At 40.4% G+C, this 18,170-nt stretch overlaps 2 protein-coding genes across 2 annotated transcripts; both read right to left on the bottom strand.

Annotated features, from left to right (window-relative positions):
• Positions 1 to 2,397: 2,397 nt before the first annotated feature.
• LOC101837507 (platelet basic protein) lies at positions 2,398 to 3,897 on the bottom strand. Its single transcript, XM_005068160.4, has 3 exons — positions 3,689 to 3,897; positions 3,231 to 3,360; positions 2,398 to 3,133 (listed from the first exon to the last, which is right to left on the bottom strand). Exons 1-3 carry the CDS (start codon positions 3,807 to 3,809, stop codon positions 3,043 to 3,045), a joined length of 342 nt encoding a protein of 113 aa, XP_005068217.1. The 5' UTR covers positions 3,810 to 3,897; the 3' UTR covers positions 2,398 to 3,042.
• A 7,954-nt stretch (positions 3,898 to 11,851) lies between these two features.
• Positions 11,852 to 14,016, bottom strand: LOC101835923 (alveolar macrophage chemotactic factor). Its single transcript, XM_005068088.4, has 4 exons — positions 13,730 to 14,016; positions 13,467 to 13,602; positions 13,265 to 13,348; positions 11,852 to 12,976 (listed from the first exon to the last, which is right to left on the bottom strand). Exons 1-4 carry the CDS (start codon positions 13,836 to 13,838, stop codon positions 12,916 to 12,918), a joined length of 390 nt encoding a protein of 129 aa, XP_005068145.1. The 5' UTR covers positions 13,839 to 14,016; the 3' UTR covers positions 11,852 to 12,915.
• Between the last annotated feature and the right edge of the window lie 4,154 nt (positions 14,017 to 18,170).

Below are 18,170 nucleotides of genomic sequence, written 5' to 3'. Positions count from 1 at the left end.
AACCTGGGATACAGGATGAGGAACTGCCCTGGGGAAGCAATGACACTTGGGGAACAGTAACTGGGCTCTGGCCAGCCAAGATTAAAACAAAACAGAGAAAAAGAAAAGCTGAGGTAAGCTATCTTGACTAGTGACTGGAGTCACATCTCCAATGTGAACTTATATGAACAATGGCAGAATTAGAAAGAGTAGAACTTGAATTTTGCCAAAGGTATGCCGTATGTGACAAGAGTTTTCTGCTGTCACTGTACAATTTACAGAACATATGTCTTCAGGACCAATTTGCTGCCTTTCCAACTTTCAGTTGCATTACCCCAAACTGTCTCCTGCCTTTCTTGCCTGTCACTCTCCTGTGGATGACAGTGAGTTTGACTGCTGCGTGGTTAAAGATGTGTGGTTTGCAATTTATTTTCTGCCACTAGAAAGGCTAAAGTTACTGTCTGGACAATGACTTCTCAACTTTATCCTTATGTGGAAGCATTCCCTAGTCTTCTAACTGCTGTCCAATCAACTGCAGGATGCAAGATCTGCTGTCCTCATTGCTCTTTTTAGAAAAATCACCAGTTATATTAGAATTCGTTGCTTTGATAACATCTTTGGGCCTAGATATTTCTCTTTTCATCTCAAATCTAGAAAAGACTGATAAGAGATTGTGCTAGGACAGTTGGAAATCTCTATATCACCTTATGCTACATACAGTTATAATTATGTGGCCATTTATCTGCCTCTCTTGGATAGTGATATCGTCAAGATAATTCCCTGAAATACATGTTTCTGAACATTCAGCATTGACCACAATGGCTACTGCCAAACATGTCATAATTTCTATGTGTTTAGGGAACTGAAACTTAAGGCCTCTGCTAGGTCAGCAATAAAAAGAATGGATAAGAGGGTTTGTATATGGACATCAAGGAAATACTCTGGGCTGCTTAGCCCCAGATTTCAGCATTTGCAGAGTAAAGGAATTCAGGCAATAATGTCAGTTGAGGCAAGGCAACTTTTCTCTACATTTGAAGAAAATAATCCAGTATAGGTACACAACAGCAAGAGACACCATCACCTCAAGAACATTAAGCATGGTATAAATGCTGCCATGCTAAAACCTAGTCTTGCCAACTCCCAGTGGGAGGAAGACTGCCTAGGGTAGGCACAAGACGCCACACTGCTTTTCATTATTGGAGCAAAGTAATTGAAAATTGTCTCCGTGTACTGCTTCATCATGTGTTTATGGACCCTTGTGTAATTATTACTGAATAAGTGTTTATTTTAAAGACGAAACATCCTCAGGGGCTGAGCCTCTGCTGGTGAAGAGGCAGAAAAGGGAGCTCTCCAGTCCTGTAGAGCTTGAGTGAATGACATGCTTAACATATAGGTGTTCCCCCAAAGTCCACGCACAAGTTGGAATAGGTGAAATTCTCTCTTTCTCCATGATCGGTGTACACCAGGAGAGTTCTGTATCAAGTAGTATCTTGTGTGCCAATAACATGATGTGATATGTAGTGGAGTCCCCTTAGGGAAGGACAAATATGTGAAAGTATCATGCTCCTGTGGCTAAAGAACAGGAGTCAATTATGCACTCTGATCATTTTATATTCTACAGCAGGTTTCTTTTGATCTTGTTGGGAATTGAACCCAGGGCCTCTCACATTCCGGGTGAGCCACTGAGCTACATTTCCAACCCAAGGCAAGTCTCGTGATACCTTAAACTTCAGGTTCCCTCCCTCCCTGTGACATGGGGAGCATTAGTGCTTCTGCTAACAGCCAATTCCTAACATTTATACATGAGCTATTATGTGACTACAATATTTAAAGCATTTGAGTTCAATTCTTTTCATTCTCACATCAGCTCTGTTAGATGGGCAAGAGATTGTTTACATTTTAGACATGAAGAAACTAAGTCACAGAGCAAATCAGCAACCTGACCAACGTGAAACAACTACTAGGTGGAGTTGTTCTGACTCCAGAGGATGGACTTGTAATCAGATTACAGGGATCTAGTAAGATTATTTTATTAATACACACAGAATACTTAATATGCCTAGCATTTTAAGCAATAAATTCTTGCTAGTGTATGACATTAAAAATGGCACAGATCATCAAATTAGTGACTTTACCTGACAATATTGTGAAATACCAAACATTTTTTAAATAGATGCCTAGGAATATTGCCCAGTGGCAGAACACTTGCCTACCATACATGATGTCCCAATTTCATTGTAATTAAGAGAATGAGAGAGAGAGAGCAGCAGGTAAGACTCATCTAGCCAATTTACATGTTTCAGACAATAGTGAAGTTTTTAAAAACAGAGAGTGTTAATCCCCTTTTCATTGCATGCTTTTGGTGCTACTGGTGTCAAAAATATTCATTATAAAGTAAATGACTACTGCTTACAGAAGTTATATTCTATGACTTTATTAAGTTTGATTTGAAGGTTAAAACAAATGTTAGAAAACATTGCAGAGGTTGTTTGGAAACAAGGCATTCTAGATCTAAGACACTGAAAAAACTCTTATGAACAAGTATCTACTGAGCAAGTATGATCTGCTTGGATCCAGACAGTTCCTATTATCATTGACCACTGTGAAATTTGTCAATACATATGTATATGCATATATGAATATAACAACAATCAATGAAAAAAGAGGTGGTCATGGATATGAATAAGAACGAGGAAGGGGCTATGGAAGGATTTGGAGGGAGGAAAGGGAAGGGGGAAGTGATGTAACTATATACTCAAAACTAAAAGAAATAATTCAAAAAACACAGAAATAAAACTTGACATAGTGCATTTAGAAAGAAATGAAAATTACATCACAATGTAATGTTTAGCCGAGAATTGCAGAAATAAACCATAAATTGCATGTTACAACTTGGTTAGCCCATTTTCATCGTCTTTACCCACCCTTTAACACACCTCAAAACACAATGTGATTTTTGAGACAAAATGAAAATGTATCCCCATTTTAAAGTGGAAAATGATTCTGGAATATCCAGATATCAAAACCTCGCCCTTCTTGCACAGTAAGTCAACAGATGGTTGCTCAATAACCTTCCAATATCTTCAGGACTATTTTCTTGATGGCAGGGGCATTTGGGTCCAGGCAGATTTTCTCCCCTCCTTTCAGTGTGGCTCTGCAACAGAGAACAGGTCCATGAGGGTGGAGAAGAGACTATAGGTCAAGGTGAAAGGTCCCCTAATGACAATAAGAACAAAGAACTAGGGACTTACATCACTTCCACGTTGGCACAGTGGACTCCTGGCCTGAACACATTCACAAAGGAAATATTGCTGAGTGGGATTCCAGAGACTGTATTAGCACATCTACAGCGCAATTCAAGATATGGGTCCACATCATCAGCTTCATTGGAACACAAGAATTAATTAGTGATGATAAACTATTTTTCTTCTTCCCTTACTTGGAAATTGAAGGTATTTGTCCCTCTTCCACACAGACATAGTAAATTTTCCCTGTAAACTTTTAATAACAAAGCTTGTAGACTGTCTGCACACATGAAATGCCCAAGTATGTTTTAGATTTCTTAGTCATTACACCCTCCAAACCTAGAAGCCACAGTACAATCACTTTATACACACCCACAGCCTCCCACATACACACCACAAGCTGCCTGGACACAAGCTGAGAAGAAGCAGCCTTCCACTTTCATCTTTCCCAAAGTTTCTCTTACATTTTCCAACTGTAGTGGGAACCAGTGCAGTGAGGAGCAGGACCAGCAGCGGCCACACCTGTAGGTTATGGAGTGGTCTGGCCCTGGCGCAGAAGGATGTAGGTCTGAGTCTGAAGCCCATGGTGGAGAAGACTGAGCTAGAACTGTTCCCAGAGCCAGGAGACTCAAGGTGAGAATGAGCTGTTGCCTAGAACACTGTCGCTTTCTATGCCTCCATGCCTCTTTTTATACTGCTGAAGAGGTGGGTAAGGGGAAGTAAGTGAATGTGGTGATGTGACCATAAAAGGATGGTCAAGTCATACATACCCAACCCACTTTGACCAGACAGGTTAAAAATCCTACAGAATTAGCTACAAGCTGTGCATCAGTTCAAACACATTCCTACTGTCACTCTCTACATCTGACTCTTACAGATGTATAAACACCCAGCTTAGAGGTAAGACCTAGGCCAAAATGCTGTAAGCATTTTGGCTGTGTGAGGAGGGAGTCATGAGTCATACCCTTCCTACAATGCAGTTTGGGGACTTAATAGACACCATTCATACTTTCAGACACAGCTCCTTGAGAAGGAGCTGCCCTTCCCTTACCAAATGACAAATAAAGTTCCTGTACTGATTATTGATAAGTGTCAGAATTTGTTTGGCATGTGGGGTGGGAATATGAGTCACTTACTATAAAGGGTTCCTTTGCATATGCATTTATGGGCTTCTTTCTGTCTTAAGTAAATTTTCTTTTGCAATTTCATTCAAATTAGTATAAATGAAAACATTCTCCTTCATGTAACAAACTACTTGTTTCTACTGTATGAGTGTTTGTGAATATCAAGGTCAACATACCTGTTGTCCCTTTTATTTTAAAGAAGCATTAATACACTAAAGATAGATGAAAATTAAATATGTTATTTCCTCTTCATACTGTTACTCCAAAAAATGGTAGTCATTAGTAGTTACCATTGCCAAATAGAAATTTGGCATTTATATTCTGTCTGCATTTGTATGTATATATGTATAAATTTATGGAGACTCACATTTAATACATGTGCACAAAAAGATCTTTCTGCACAAGGGAACGAATTATTCTAAATGGGTAATTACATAATTTAATCTCTTTCAAAACTCTGAGTGAAATATAAAGGATTTAAAATGTTTCATGATCTTCATTTCTAGCCAACACAAACAACCCTATGTATGGCTGCCAAATTTATTGGCTTCACTGTACACTTTTAATCTATATTTAACAATATTTAAACTTCTTTCCATTTTCAATTGGTGAGATTTCTATAATTCTTTTTTCTTAGTTGTAAGAACAGTTGCTTGCTGTGGACCAAGCTGACCTCAAACTCACTATATAGCAATGGTTCTCAAACTGTGGGTCTTGGCTTTTTGGGGGCAGGGGATGGCAAATGACCCTTTCACATGGGTCACATATCAGATGTCCTGAATATCAGATATTTAATTGTGATTCATGACAGCAACAACAAAATTACAGTTATAAAGTAGCAATGAAATAATTTTATGGTTGGGGGTCACCACATCATGAGAAACTGCATTAAAAGGTCTCATCATTAAGAAGTTTGAGAACGCTGCTATAGAGCCTAGGGTAGCGTTGAACTCATGGTCCTTCTTCAGCACCCCAAGTGCTAAGATTACAGGCATACACCATGATGATCTGTTTTAAGACAATCGGTAAATGTATCTTGTCAGTAAGGTTGAGGAGAAAGTACCAACAAATCGATTGTCCTGTAAGTTTATTAATCAGTTGAGATAAAATATCTATCTGGTAGCTTCTATTTATTCAAGAAATATTAAATACCCATTATGTGCCTAACATTATAAACTTCTTGTGTGACTTATTCATTTAACTTTTTCTATCTGAAGAAAGACCTAAAATATCTTCCCAAAGCATTGGGAATTTAAATAATACTCTATATTCACTACTAGGATTATTACTGTTAATTTCTATGCCTATGATTTATATAAACCCTTTCTGTTTCAATGGTAAAAAAATAAAATATGGAAAACAATGGTGATTTGTTGTGGAAATGTGCAAAGAATATTTTATAACAGCCATTCAATTAGAAGCAGCTAGTTTATATAGAATTATAATTTTACAACTACTAGAAAATGACTAGATAGTGGAGGCTCCTAGCTTTAAAATAACTTTATAACCTTTTTCATTAATTTTTCACTGTCATCTCCATTTTCTACAATGTGTGGTAAGTTATTTTATCTTAAGCCACCTTATAAATAGTAATCACTCAGGAAACAAGCCAGTTTCTATGACCCAAAATAAAACTTATCTGCTAGCTACTTTTTTTAAATGGATACTGGAAGGTCATTTATCCATTAAAATTAGGACACATAGTAGCTCCGCTCCACACGGATCATTTTTGAAGTGCTCTCCCTCAGATAGCTCTATTAAGCAGTACAGAAATGAGTGGTTACCCGAAAATCAGGTGTAAAAGCATTCGTCGGCCCAGAAAATTCCAAGGTCAGTAAAAATTTCCACTTGTTAAAGCTGAGATGGTCAGTGGGCAGAAGGTTTTCTATGGGAGCTGGAGGCAAATGTTTTCTGCTTGATGTCGAGTTGACAGACACTGTGCAAATGTCAACAAGATTGACACTCAGCTAGGGGTTCTCCTTTCTGGCCCTGGAGGGAGGTGCAGATGAGGAGGGGCCAGGGAGGTGCAGATGAGGAGGGGCCAGGGAGGTGCAGATGAGGAGGGACATGTACAGGATGAATGAAGGGTCTTTCCAGATGCTGCCATCCTGGAGCCTTGCTACACTTTCTAGGTCTGAGAAAATATATTTTTAATGACTGCATTTGCTGAGCACCAAATGCATGGCCGTGACTCACTTCCACTGCAGTCATTGTTTGAGGACATTGTAACCTAAGATGCCTTCAGAACCTGAGAACCCATTATTATTCGGTATCACTGATTCTTTTTTTTTTTTCTGCAAGTCAAATCCACTCTTATTTTAGTGGCTTAAAATAATTCTTCTTTGGAGGTTCTGTTATTATCTAACTTGAACTTTGGCTGTTGTCCTCTCCCCAGGCTTCCTTTGGAGAGAGGGGGGATTAATCAGCCACTCACACCACTGAAAATTCAAAATGCTGCCCCTGCTTGGGAATTGGATGGTGCTGGCTGCTGTGATTTCTCCCTACTGTGATCCTCTCTCTACCCTTCCCCTCTCTCTCTACTGTAGGTCTCCCTCCTCTCAAGAAAGCCATTGTCTTGTGCTGGGAGATTGTTCTGAGGATAAGAGTACTCATCCCAAAGTCTGATGACCCACATTTGATCCCTAGATCCCAACTGACAGGAGACACCAACTCTCCCAGTTGTCCTCTGACCTCCACACACATCCACAGAGTGAAGATATGTAACATGGGTTTAAAAAAGAAAAGCCATTCATTCCTGGGAAAATGCTGTGTCTTCCATGAAAAATAAATCATAATCATCCTTAAGCTTCGAGGATCCTGTACAATGTCTGGTCTGCTAAGCAATGAAGTTTGATTGACAAATGGTGATAGGGTCATACATTTGATAATGCTGCAATATAATTGACAGGAAATATATAGAATATAGGCTTTTCTCACATCTTTTTTTTCTGAATTTTTTTTATTTTAATTTTAAATAGCTTGTTTTACATGTCAATCCCAGTTCCCTCTCCCTCCCCTCCTCCCGCACTCCCCTTCTACCCTCCCTCCCACCCTATTGCCAAATCCTTCCACATAGGGGATGTCTAGAGTCTATCATTTTACTCTTGGTAGGGTCAAGGCACTCCCCTAAGAGTCCAGGCTGAGAGAGCATCTCTCTTTGTGCTATAGGCACATGAAGACAGATTGTATACCAGGAATAGACACTGATCCACAGCTCAGAGCCCCATAGGTTGTCCAGGCCTTCTCACTGACACTCACATTTGGGGGGTCCAGATCAGTCCCATTCTGGCCTCCCCACTGTCGGTCTGGGGTCCAAGAGCACTCCCCTGTTCAGATCAGCTGTCTCTGCTGGTTTTGCCAGCCCATTCTTTGCCAATTTGCTCATCATTCCTCTCTCTCTGTCACTGGGTTCCTTGGGTTCAGTTCAGTGCTTAGTTGTGTGTTTGCCTCTGCTTCCATCAGTCCCAGGATGAAGGCTCCCGGATAGTTATAGACATCAAGTTCATTATCAGGAATGGGCATTCGAGGTGGTCCTTCCACTATTGCTTAACATAGATTTAGAAATAAGTTCTTTGAGTACTAAAATCATTCAAATATAGCAACATAAATTTAAAAACTATATATGAATCCTAATGTCCAGATCTCAATTTTCTCGCTGTGAATAGGAGTTTGAGTTAGGGAACTGAGGACAAGAGCCCTACTTCCAAGACAACCCAGAGAGCAAGTGAGGTAGATGTCATAGCAGTGTTCAATCCTAATATTGATTGAAACAAAATCTTAGACTTAGCCTGTATGTCTCCCTGTGTCAGTATTTCTCCCTTCATATTTGAGATATAAATGGCCCCTCTCGGAACACTGGAATCATTTCTGCTAAGAATGAACCAGGAGTTAGCCCAAATCAGATGCACAGTATACATGCTGCTATTTTAATCACAGAGGTAACAGAATTCCCCAGGTGCTCCTCTGTGTGATAAATTCCTCATCCTGTGACATCCAGGAAGGATTTTCAAATTAAGTGTGTGAGAGTTTACTCATAAAAATTCTTTTCCTCATGCAAGCATTAAAAGCTATGATAGGTATACAAAACTACTAGTCATATTTTACCATAAATCTGTCATACCTTTAGGAATTAAATGTGTCACACTCAGAGGCAAGCAGGAAAGTCTGGTAGAATCAACAAAGGATGCTACAAACTGAAAAAAAAAAACCCTGCCAGAGACAAGGCAGGCGTACAAACTTACTTTTAACCAATCACATATTTAATTTCTAGTGTGTGGAGAGTTTCAGGTAGATAAGAGTGATTTAGAGGTTACTGTGAGGGATAAAGGAGGTGTATCCCTAGAAGATGAATGTTAGATTAATTTCTCCCAGGTGCTTTCAGCCTTGAATGTGTTACTAGAAGGATCAGCTGGTAATGCCAGGCAGGGTGGAAGCAACTATTGGAAGAAAAAGTACAGGCTCAGGCCCCCAAGACCAAGTTCTCGGCACAAAGGAGATTTATTTGTCCCAGAGGGACAGAGGACAGGGATAAGGAACAAAGACAGGAGATTGAGGAAGAGGGAGAAGGGGAAGTGAATGAGGGAGAGGGCTAAGAGGTATTTGTCCCAGAGGACAAAGGGCTGCCTCTGGATAGAGACAGACACGGCACATAGGAAAATGGCCTATTATACGGGTAGAACTGGAACCCTGTGTTAGGATGAGGTACTTAGTTTTAATTGGTCATGTTAATTAGGTGAACCAAAAGAGGCTTCTGATTGCTGGACCTCAATAATTTGGTAGCTAGACATTGGTGGTCAGTCTCAGGAGGAGGAAGTGGCCAAAAAAGGGAATAGACCTTGGTGGCTTGCTTTAGGATTGTAATCTAATGGCTTTAGCAAGGCAAAGGGAATGGGGAGAAAGACAAGGCCTGCTTACCACACTCAAGCTGGCCATAGTCCCTTCCTCTGCCACTGAGGCTTCTGTATAAGCTTTGCTTTGGTAGTATACCGAAGCCCATTTGTTCTCTATAGAACGACCAGTTGTAGAATGGCCATGATACCCAGAATTGCAAGGATAATACAAATTCCAGTGATTCAGGGGTCTAGAAGCAAAGTACAAGTTTCACATCTGGATAAAGCAACAACAAAAGACCATGCAGATGACAAATCAAAAATAACCAGCTACTTTACCTCATTCAAGCGACTCCGGCGTATATGAATCAAACCATCTACTTTGTTGTAAATGGGATACAGTTTTCACTGCCTTGGGAGTACTTTTCTTTTCGCAGATAGGCCATTGTGCAGTGTTTTACTCACTTGTGCATGTGTTTCTAACGACACCACTGTGTACTTTTATGGACAAATGAACATATGGAATATTCATTTGTTCACAAAACGTATTTCATCATCCAAGGGTGTTTGCTGTGTTTTCATTTATCACTCCTAGGCACTTTATCAATTGGAAATCATTGTAATGAATGACTGTTCAAAACACTGGAATTTAGAGTTCAAGTATTCACATCAGTCTGGTTGTTTCTTCACATTTCCAGTAATTTATGAAGTAATAAAATGTATTGTTTAAGAGATTAAAGAAGCTACTGTACAAGTTCAATAACTTTTTCAACTTAGAGGTATTTTCTACTTTTCTGTACAATTAAAAATCTTGGCAACAAACCATGCTTTTTAAACTACTTTGGGCTTTCTCATATCTTTGAGCCTCTTCCTCTCTAAATTTTACACAGGTACATCAGGACATGACAATAGAAAATGTATCCGTTGGTATTTTATATGTAAAGAGAGAGGTTACATGGTGAAGAAAAAAACAAAGCTTTTATATAACTAGTAATATATTAATACACAGTCATATGTGAAAGTGCATACCAACATTGGTATATATAATAGTTTGATTGTAGCAGAAAGTTATTTGTGTATGAATTAGATTGGAATCCTTTTGGCTGTTCCTAAAAATAAAATGGTCTATTTATACAAATTACCATCTTATTGCTAGAGAGAAAATGAGGCTTCTTTGGCCTAGATCATGCCTCTATTTAAATATCTACCATGCCTTAAACTCTCTCTTAGGAACTGCGATGAAATGATAGACACTATCCTCATCAAGACTGCAGTGATACTGGAATAGACAGATCCCAGACACTTTCACACACAAAATGTTACAAAGGAAAACTGGATAATTCTATGAGAAAATAAAAAGGATCCCTAATTCGGTGGGGATGGGTAAGAGAGGTTGTTGTGAGGAAGTGAGAGAAAATATAGAAGTCTGCCACGTGAGTTCTGGGGGAGATGTTATGGGCTGGGAACTTCTGTAGACAAGGAGAAATGAGACAGGTTAGTCAACACCTACCATGAACCATGTTGCCAACTTTAGGGCAGTATCCAATCACTTGGGTTGTTATTAGCTCACTTAGTCAATCTGTGCCATACATTGGGGATACAGAGATAGATAGAATATGGTGGCTACCTTAGGAGAGTTCTTTGTAGATTAGGATGGAGAAACCAACAAACAACAATAACAAAGCAACATTTGTTGTAACTCAGTCATCTAGTATCTAAAAGATACTGAGCTGAAAACGGCAAGAAAAAGTGTCATTAAAAGGTATTGCTGGACCCTAATTGTGAAAGATGAGTAAGTCTGCCTTTGTGGGGGGGGGGGAAAGGAGCAAAGCTCTTGCAGGAAGAGCACTAGCAAATGAAACAGAATAAGCCTGACTAGAGAGCTAAACTCCCAACTCACAGAGTGCGAGGGAGACGCAAAGCTTGAGAATAGCATGAGACGAGATGCATTGCCACCTGACTTTCCAGGACTTAGTCCCATTTATTCTATGTCTAGGAAATAAGGAGTGGGCTAATTATCTCTGTGTCACCGGAACAGGCTTCGGCGGTGAGTTTTAAAAGGGTAAATCTATTTTGGCTCAGTTTTGAAGGTCTGAGGTTCTGGTTCATGACTAATTGGCCTTGATGCTTTGTCTCCGGCAGTACATTATACCTGGCAGGATTGCATGGTAAAAGAGACAGACCTTTTCACCCATGGGGGGTGGGAAGAAAGAGGAATATGATGAGGGTTGGGGTCCTCACATCACCTTGAAAGGCATATCCAATATGGTCTAAATGCCCCTTCTGGGCCCCACCTCCTAGAGACTCCCTTGCCTCCCAACAGCACCAAACCAGGGACTCCACCTTCACCTCCTAGAGGTTCCCCTGCCTCACAGGAGCACAAACTTTGGGACTCAGCCTTTAATGCATGGCCCTCTGGGACCTGCTTGAGAGCTGAACTAGAGCAGAGATGAAGAAATCTTATCATATTTCTGTTTTCTAAGGTCCCCAGAAGCTATTGATACCCTGAAGGAATAGCCAAAAGGGCCATAAGCTTAGAGAAGGGTTGAAGTAGTGCAAGAAATTGGAGAGATGGGGCCTTTGTGCAGGCCAGAGAGCTGGAAGCTCGCTGTGTGGAGAATGTGGATTCAGGACAATGAAAGTCACCATCACAAGAAATAACAAACAACCTGAGTGAAAATCAGACATACTTTATTTTTTCTTCAAAACAGTAATATAAACAAATGATACACTTTAAAAAGTATAATCTTAAAATAATGGATATGATGTCTACATTAATTTCCTCATAATGAAGCTCTCAAATTCTCACAAAGACCCACTGTAGGCATCTAAATACCTCAGCAATGCACCATATGTTTGGAGGAGGCAAAGTGATGTATTCACACTCAAACATGTTAAGTATGTCTTCAAAACTCTAAGAGTATAGATATTTGCTAAAATTTCTCTTACTAGAAATCTCTTAAAAGTGTTTTTATGAAAACCAGGTAAGAAATTTACCTGATTCTTATATTCTTCATCTACCTATAGCGTGCAATTAGTGATCCAAATATTAATACTAATAAACTAGTTAATAAATAGCACACAATCACTTTGATGATAAGTCATGACACTATGCCATACTAAGAAGACATCAAATGTCTAAAATTATAAGATGAGAATACATTAATCCTTCTGGAACTTACACGTTTAGGAATTCTAAATAAGGAAATGTATTCTACACAGATTTCTGCATGACATACCAGCTTGCTAATACCATAAAAGTTATATACCACACCAGGCACAGATGTAAGAAAAACTCAACACACCCAGTTGAAACAACAATAAAATAGCTCCCATTTCATCCCCATCAACAGCATCTAACAAAACTTCATTAATCTGTTAATTCCACAGCTTTCCCACGAACACTACAAGGTATACATATGTATACACACACACACATGCATATATTTTCTGAGACAAAATGCAATAGTCACTTTCACTTCAAGACATTTTGAAAGGTTAACAACCAAAGATTCTTGACTTACATGCTAAAATGCCACAATATGCAATAGTATAACAGATGGTAGAAATGAATCGGATATGCTTTGCTAAATACACTCATAAACTGAGGGGAAAGCTTCAGGGACAGCGGTTTCCCTTTCCTGTTCAAAGCAGGGAGTTTACAGAGAAAATTACTGGGGAAAGCAGGCGATAAACTCCTTCTTGTCTTCATTGCAGCCAGAGTCCTTGGAAATTTTTCTATTGACCACTGGGAGATGTTTCCAATGCAAGTGCATTCCTCTTAGTTTTCTTATTTGCACTGTTGAGAAAAGAATTATATCAGTAACTAAACTGCCTCACTCTAGCCTAACACCCCACAACCCCGGCACTCACACGGACACCAGTAATGAGCTCTGGGTTATTGCTCAAGTATGTGGAATTTGTAATAAAGATTTCCCGGGAACACCCCAGAACAGCTTTCCCTTTTGAATCCTTTATTCTAAGACCAGTTTAGAACATAGTACTCGAATCTTAAATCTTACAGGGACAACAAAGAACTTGTCAGTCTGCAGAGACTAAGAACCCCAAAGACCAAGATATCAAATACCTGTCCAGTATTTTCTGGATGATTTTCTTCATCAAAGGAGCTTCTGGGTCCAGACAGACCTCCTTCTGGTTCTTCAGCTTAGCTCTGCAAAGAGAGAAGGGAAAAAAGAGATAATGCACAGGTAAGTCACAGTGACTGAAGATCGAGGACTTCCCTCTCCGGAGGTCACCTGCACCCCAGAGAAGTATCAATCAGAACTCACATGACTTCCACCCTGGGGCACTGTGGACCTGCAGCAATCACCTCCAAATTAGCGATCATTTTCGGATTAATTCTCGGAGATACGCTTAAGCAAACGCAACGCAGTTCTGTTGCCACTGCTGCAGCGGCAGGACCCCCTGCGAAAGAGACATGGTTATAGGAGGGTTCTAGCAGAGCTCTTTCTCAGCTCCTGGGATGGGGTGACTGCAGTAGCCAGCTGGGGTGTGTCAGGCACCGCGCGCCCTGCAGGTACTGTGCTCGTACCTTCAGCTAGATGCTGCGGCAGTGTGAGCAGCAACAGAAACGCCAGCCGCACGAACAGCAAGCGGGAACCGCCAAGGATGCGAGCTGAGCAGCAGGGCACGGGGCTCATTGTGAACAAGATCCTGGACCAGGGAGTACCGATTCGAGAGGTGCTGGAGGTGGCTGTAGAGCACTGCGTTGTTCTCAAACCAGCTGTACCCCCCTTTTTATCTGCCCTTGTCTCTTCCTCCAGGCAGGAGAGTCAAGCTTGGAGATGCTGGGGAAATTCCCTGGACTTGGGAGTTGGGGGAGGGAAGGCTCCAAGGGGCTGAGCAACAGGCTTAGGGAGGAGGATGGCTAGGGGAGTGGCCCCTTGCCAAATCAGAGGAGACGGTTGTAGTCCCGCCCCAGGAGAAGGCTACTGCTCCTGCCAGACACCCTTTGGGGATTTCACTCGCTCCTGTGTCAGGACTGTTGAGACCAGATTGCACAGGGAATGCACACCCCTGCTGATGCCTTCTTTCCATGTAGGAAGACTGCAGCCTTAGAAAACCCTCGTAGGTCTTTAACTGTCATTACTCGGAACGCTATTGTTGGGCCTGCGGAGGTGATCCAGCAGTTCATAGCACTGACTGATCTTGCAGAGGACGGAGACCACATGGTGGCCCCAGAGCACCTCTAGCTCCGGTTCCAGGGGATCCCGCATCCTCTCTGACCTCTCTGGGGTACCTGCAGAAATAATAATAAATAAATAAATAACTTAAACCGTGTGTTTAAAAAATGAAGACTAGAACTGAACTAAATACAAATAATTTTTTTAAAAAACTTTCCCTCTACTTGTACACACGGCTCATTGTAAGGTTCCTCCAGTTACTTAATGATTCTTTGGGATTCTGCCAGATTTGAAAGCCAGGGAAATATGATGAAAGTGTCTTTATTTCCATTTGAAACCAGAGGTAGGAATGGCCTTCAAACTAAAAGTTGCTTACTGGAAGTCCCATGCTTGCAATTTAGCAAGTGTGTGTGTTTCTAGTTGGTTTACTAAACAAGATGCTCAAAAATCACCCAGGAAATTGCTTTGGAAGGATTCCCTTTGCTATTCAATTAGGAAAAGGTTTTTTTGTTTTGTTTTGGTTTGGTTTTGGTTTTGGTTTTTCGAGACGGGTTTCTCTGTATTGTTTTTGGAGCCTGTCCTGGGACTTGCTCGGTAGATCAGGCTGGGTCTCGAACTCACAGAGATCCACCTGCCTCTGCCTCCCGGGTGCTGGGATTAAAGGCATGTGCCACCACCGCCCAGATCAGGAAAGGTTTTGTTCTTCGAATGAGTAAGGTGATTGTAGCCTGAATCAATACCAGGGATTCCTTATTGTGCCTTCTGCTGGGGCCTCTCTGCCAGGTGGGGATTTGACACAGTTCTTAGAAGCTAAAGGAAGCTGATGCAATTGAGAGGTCTATCTGTGAGTTTGGTGCATAGGTTTGAATCAGTTTGCCAAGAAGATAGCATCCCCTCTGACTCCCTCCAAGAAGCTTCTTGGGATAGGGAGGGATGACTTCCCAGAGGCATCTGAGAATTTTTCCACTGATTGATGGAAATTGAGGATGCTCTAGAGCCTGGAAAGGCCTCCTGAAGATGAAGGATGAGACGCCTGGTAACTAAAGGTCTCACACTACATCAGGCATGACTGTCACACTAGGCTGTAACAAAAGCTTTCTTTTGTAGAGATTTAACCAGATCTCATCTGGATAGTTCTCACAAACCTTGACCTCATTGTAGACTGGCAGAGGAAATCTGTCCACATGATAGCTGTAAGAATATAGTCTTGGAGGGGGACTTTTTATTTGTCCCCTGCAACTATGGGAACCTCTGTGAACTCCTCCACCTCATCTTTTTGTGGAGTAAGAACACCTCCATGGCTGAGCAGGAAGGTGTCTTAGACTTTTGAACTTACATTCTGGAAGGAAACTTGGTCTGGCTGAAGGAAGCTGGGGGGTTTGGCGATGGCATTATGAGAAGCTAATGGGAAATGCTGAGACCAGTAGCTTCCTGATACTGTCAGCATCATGCCTGACTCAACGAAAGTAACCCTTCATCCTTCTGGGGAGTGGCAATCTGTAGCAAGCAGCCTGTAGATTTGTTAAATTGGCTGTTTGGAGATTAGAATATATCTACAGACAAAAGATAAGCTTCATTTCAAAACTTTTTTATAAAAACTGACTATAAAGACTTTGAGCAATGAAACTCAACCACAGAAAATATACCACAGTCTATTCAGGCTTGATGAAGAAAAAAGTAGTTTAATGACACCATGTACATACACACATACATGTACATACACACATACACACCTGGGTTAGTTTAAATAAGCTAATTTAAATATAAACGAGCATACAGATTAGTTTGGGCACAAATTGATCAGATTATGGAACAGATCCAAAAATGAGAGTGTCCAGTCCCCTTAGCACTATTATAGATGTACTTTCCCTACCTGGATTGCACTCTGAATCCATTTGTCATTTATTACTTATAGACAAGAGGGAAGAAAAAACAAGATATCCATATCTGGCACTCTGGTAATAGAAAGTCCACTCTATAAGTAGACTGTTGGGTTGCCCAACCTAATCAGGAAGCAGTCTGTAACCTAACCTGGCCTTGCATTGAAATTGGTCTGGCCCACTGCCTTGCCTGGCTCCCAGGTAGCAATCTCCGGCACTGACTTATGCCAAGACCAGTAAGAATGTGCAGAGACTCTTTGAGTTTGAGAATGACAGCACTAGCACCCAGTGGGTACAAGGCACTTGAAAACAATTACTTTTATGCCATCAATTTAAAATGAAGTCAATTGTCTTAAATGTACTGTGTCCAAGAAGTAGAAGAATGCTATGCTAGTTATTTACAATAGTAATAAAAACAATCAGTAAGTCTACAGTCACCCTTAGAGTCACAAATGTTTTCTGTTATCTAATTTTAGTTATGATGGCACAGTTATTTAATGGGAGTGAAAATATTTGAATGACCTGTGGCAATCAGACCACTTTCATGTTCACTATTTCCTGGGCCTTGGACTGATTCTTTGAGACAATTGAGAGAAACTTTCCTCACTTTTAATTAGCCACAGATATCAAGGCCATAATGAATGAAATAAAGAATTGGAAGCTGTGCCACTTATCAAATCCATTACCAGAATGTTTTAATGGTTCCCAGGTTCCAAGCTACTTTTTTCATAGTTGTTGGTACACATTCCCCAGGGGCTCTTCACAATCTGGCTAACTACTTTATTGCATTGCCCAATGGTATCTTTAAAGCTATTGAATTCCTCAGTCTACCTATACTTGTCTTTGAAGGCCTCAATAATATTAAAAGTCCCAAAGACTTCCAAGTGACCTGAAACATTTCCCCATTTAAGGCCAATCAAAAGTGCCACGTGCTGTGAAAAGGCTCTTCTGACAGAGCCGTCTGAACATTTCCCTTTCATCTTTGGTCTTTGAGCATCTGATATTTTTACCATAACTGCTATGTGAAATGGAGTTTTAAATCCTTCGTTCATGCTGCTTTTGCCTTTCTTAAGTTCACTGCATAGTCTACAATCAAGGTCGACGCTTTGTATTCCTCCAATAATCTGTCATAAGTTTCAGTTTCACTACTGAGCCATCTATGAGATCTGATGTTGTGGAATGAAGACCACTTTATATTTTAGTGTTCTACACTCTTACAGCCTATCCTAAAACTACAGAGAAAAGGATGGGATGGTCACGTGTTCTTTAACCCCTCTACTTTCAGAACTCTGCAACTTTTGTTGGCTTATTCTCACATTGGATATTATTTCTTGCTTTTTCCTAAAGAAAACTCAAATGATAAATTTCATTCTTCAGTTTCTGCCCAGACTACTGAGAAACCAGAAAAAAAACTTGATATTAAAGAAAGGAAAGCCACACAACTAAAATATTGTCCATGTTACCTATTTTATGTGACCTTAATGTTGCTGGAGAAAATCAACAAAGATGAAAATCTAATTAAGTTACACTGTGCTGACTGTCAACAGTGTGACAGGGTTACTCTAAAACATCTTTGCGAGCAGTGTGGCCTTAAATTATGTGACTGAAGATATGATATAGGCCCTTTTAGGTACTTTGTTAAATTTTATTTTCTTTCTGTCTGCCAGCCTTTATATGGTGTTTAAAAAACACTATGTTAGTGTAGTAGTTAAGTATGCTGTTATATCAATATAAGAAGAAAGTAAGCGGCTGTAGAAGAGTCACTTCCTCATGCAGAAGGGAAAAGCCAGTGATCCTTGGGTTAACTATGCAATGTCAGTAAATCTGTCTTCCTCCCTCCATACTGGATTTGACCACTCAGTGAAGAGGCAGTATCATTCAGAGGATAAATTTGTTTCAAACTTTCCTCATCGTTAAGGTACATGTCAAGAATATTTTCTTTCTCCTTTCTTCCTTTATTTCAGTCTTT

Source organism: Mesocricetus auratus, unplaced genomic scaffold (assembly GCF_017639785.1).
Source record: "Mesocricetus auratus isolate SY011 unplaced genomic scaffold, BCM_Maur_2.0 Super-Scaffold_100006, whole genome shotgun sequence".
NCBI classification, from domain to species: Eukaryota; Metazoa; Chordata; class Mammalia; order Rodentia; family Cricetidae; genus Mesocricetus; species Mesocricetus auratus.
Note: the sequence above shows the minus strand (reverse complement) of the source record. Positions and strands in the feature narration are given on the sequence as shown.

What these genes read in the sequence shown, in the direction of transcription:
- LOC101835923 (XM_005068088.4), bottom strand. Translation starts at nt 13,838, where the DNA reads ATGAGCCCCGTGCCCTGCTGCTCAGCTCGCATCCTTGGCGGTTCCCGC. An exon ending in GCCGCAGCATCTAGCTGAAG is followed by an intron (nt 13,603 to 13,729) that starts GTACGAGCACAG and finishes TCTCTTTCGCAG; the next exon opens with GGGGTCCTGCCGCTGCAGCA. An exon ending in TGCCCCAGGGTGGAAGTCAT is followed by an intron (nt 13,349 to 13,466) that starts GTGAGTTCTGAT and finishes CTCTCTTTGCAG; the next exon opens with AGCTAAGCTGAAGAACCAGA.
- LOC101837507 (XM_005068160.4), bottom strand. Translation starts at nt 3,809, where the DNA reads ATGGGCTTCAGACTCAGACCTACATCCTTCTGCGCCAGGGCCAGACCA. An exon ending in TCCCACTACAGTTGGAAAAT is followed by an intron (nt 3,361 to 3,688) that starts GTAAGAGAAACT and finishes GTTCCAATGAAG; the next exon opens with CTGATGATGTGGACCCATAT. An exon ending in TGTGCCAACGTGGAAGTGAT is followed by an intron (nt 3,134 to 3,230) that starts GTAAGTCCCTAG and finishes TCTCTGTTGCAG; the next exon opens with AGCCACACTGAAAGGAGGGG.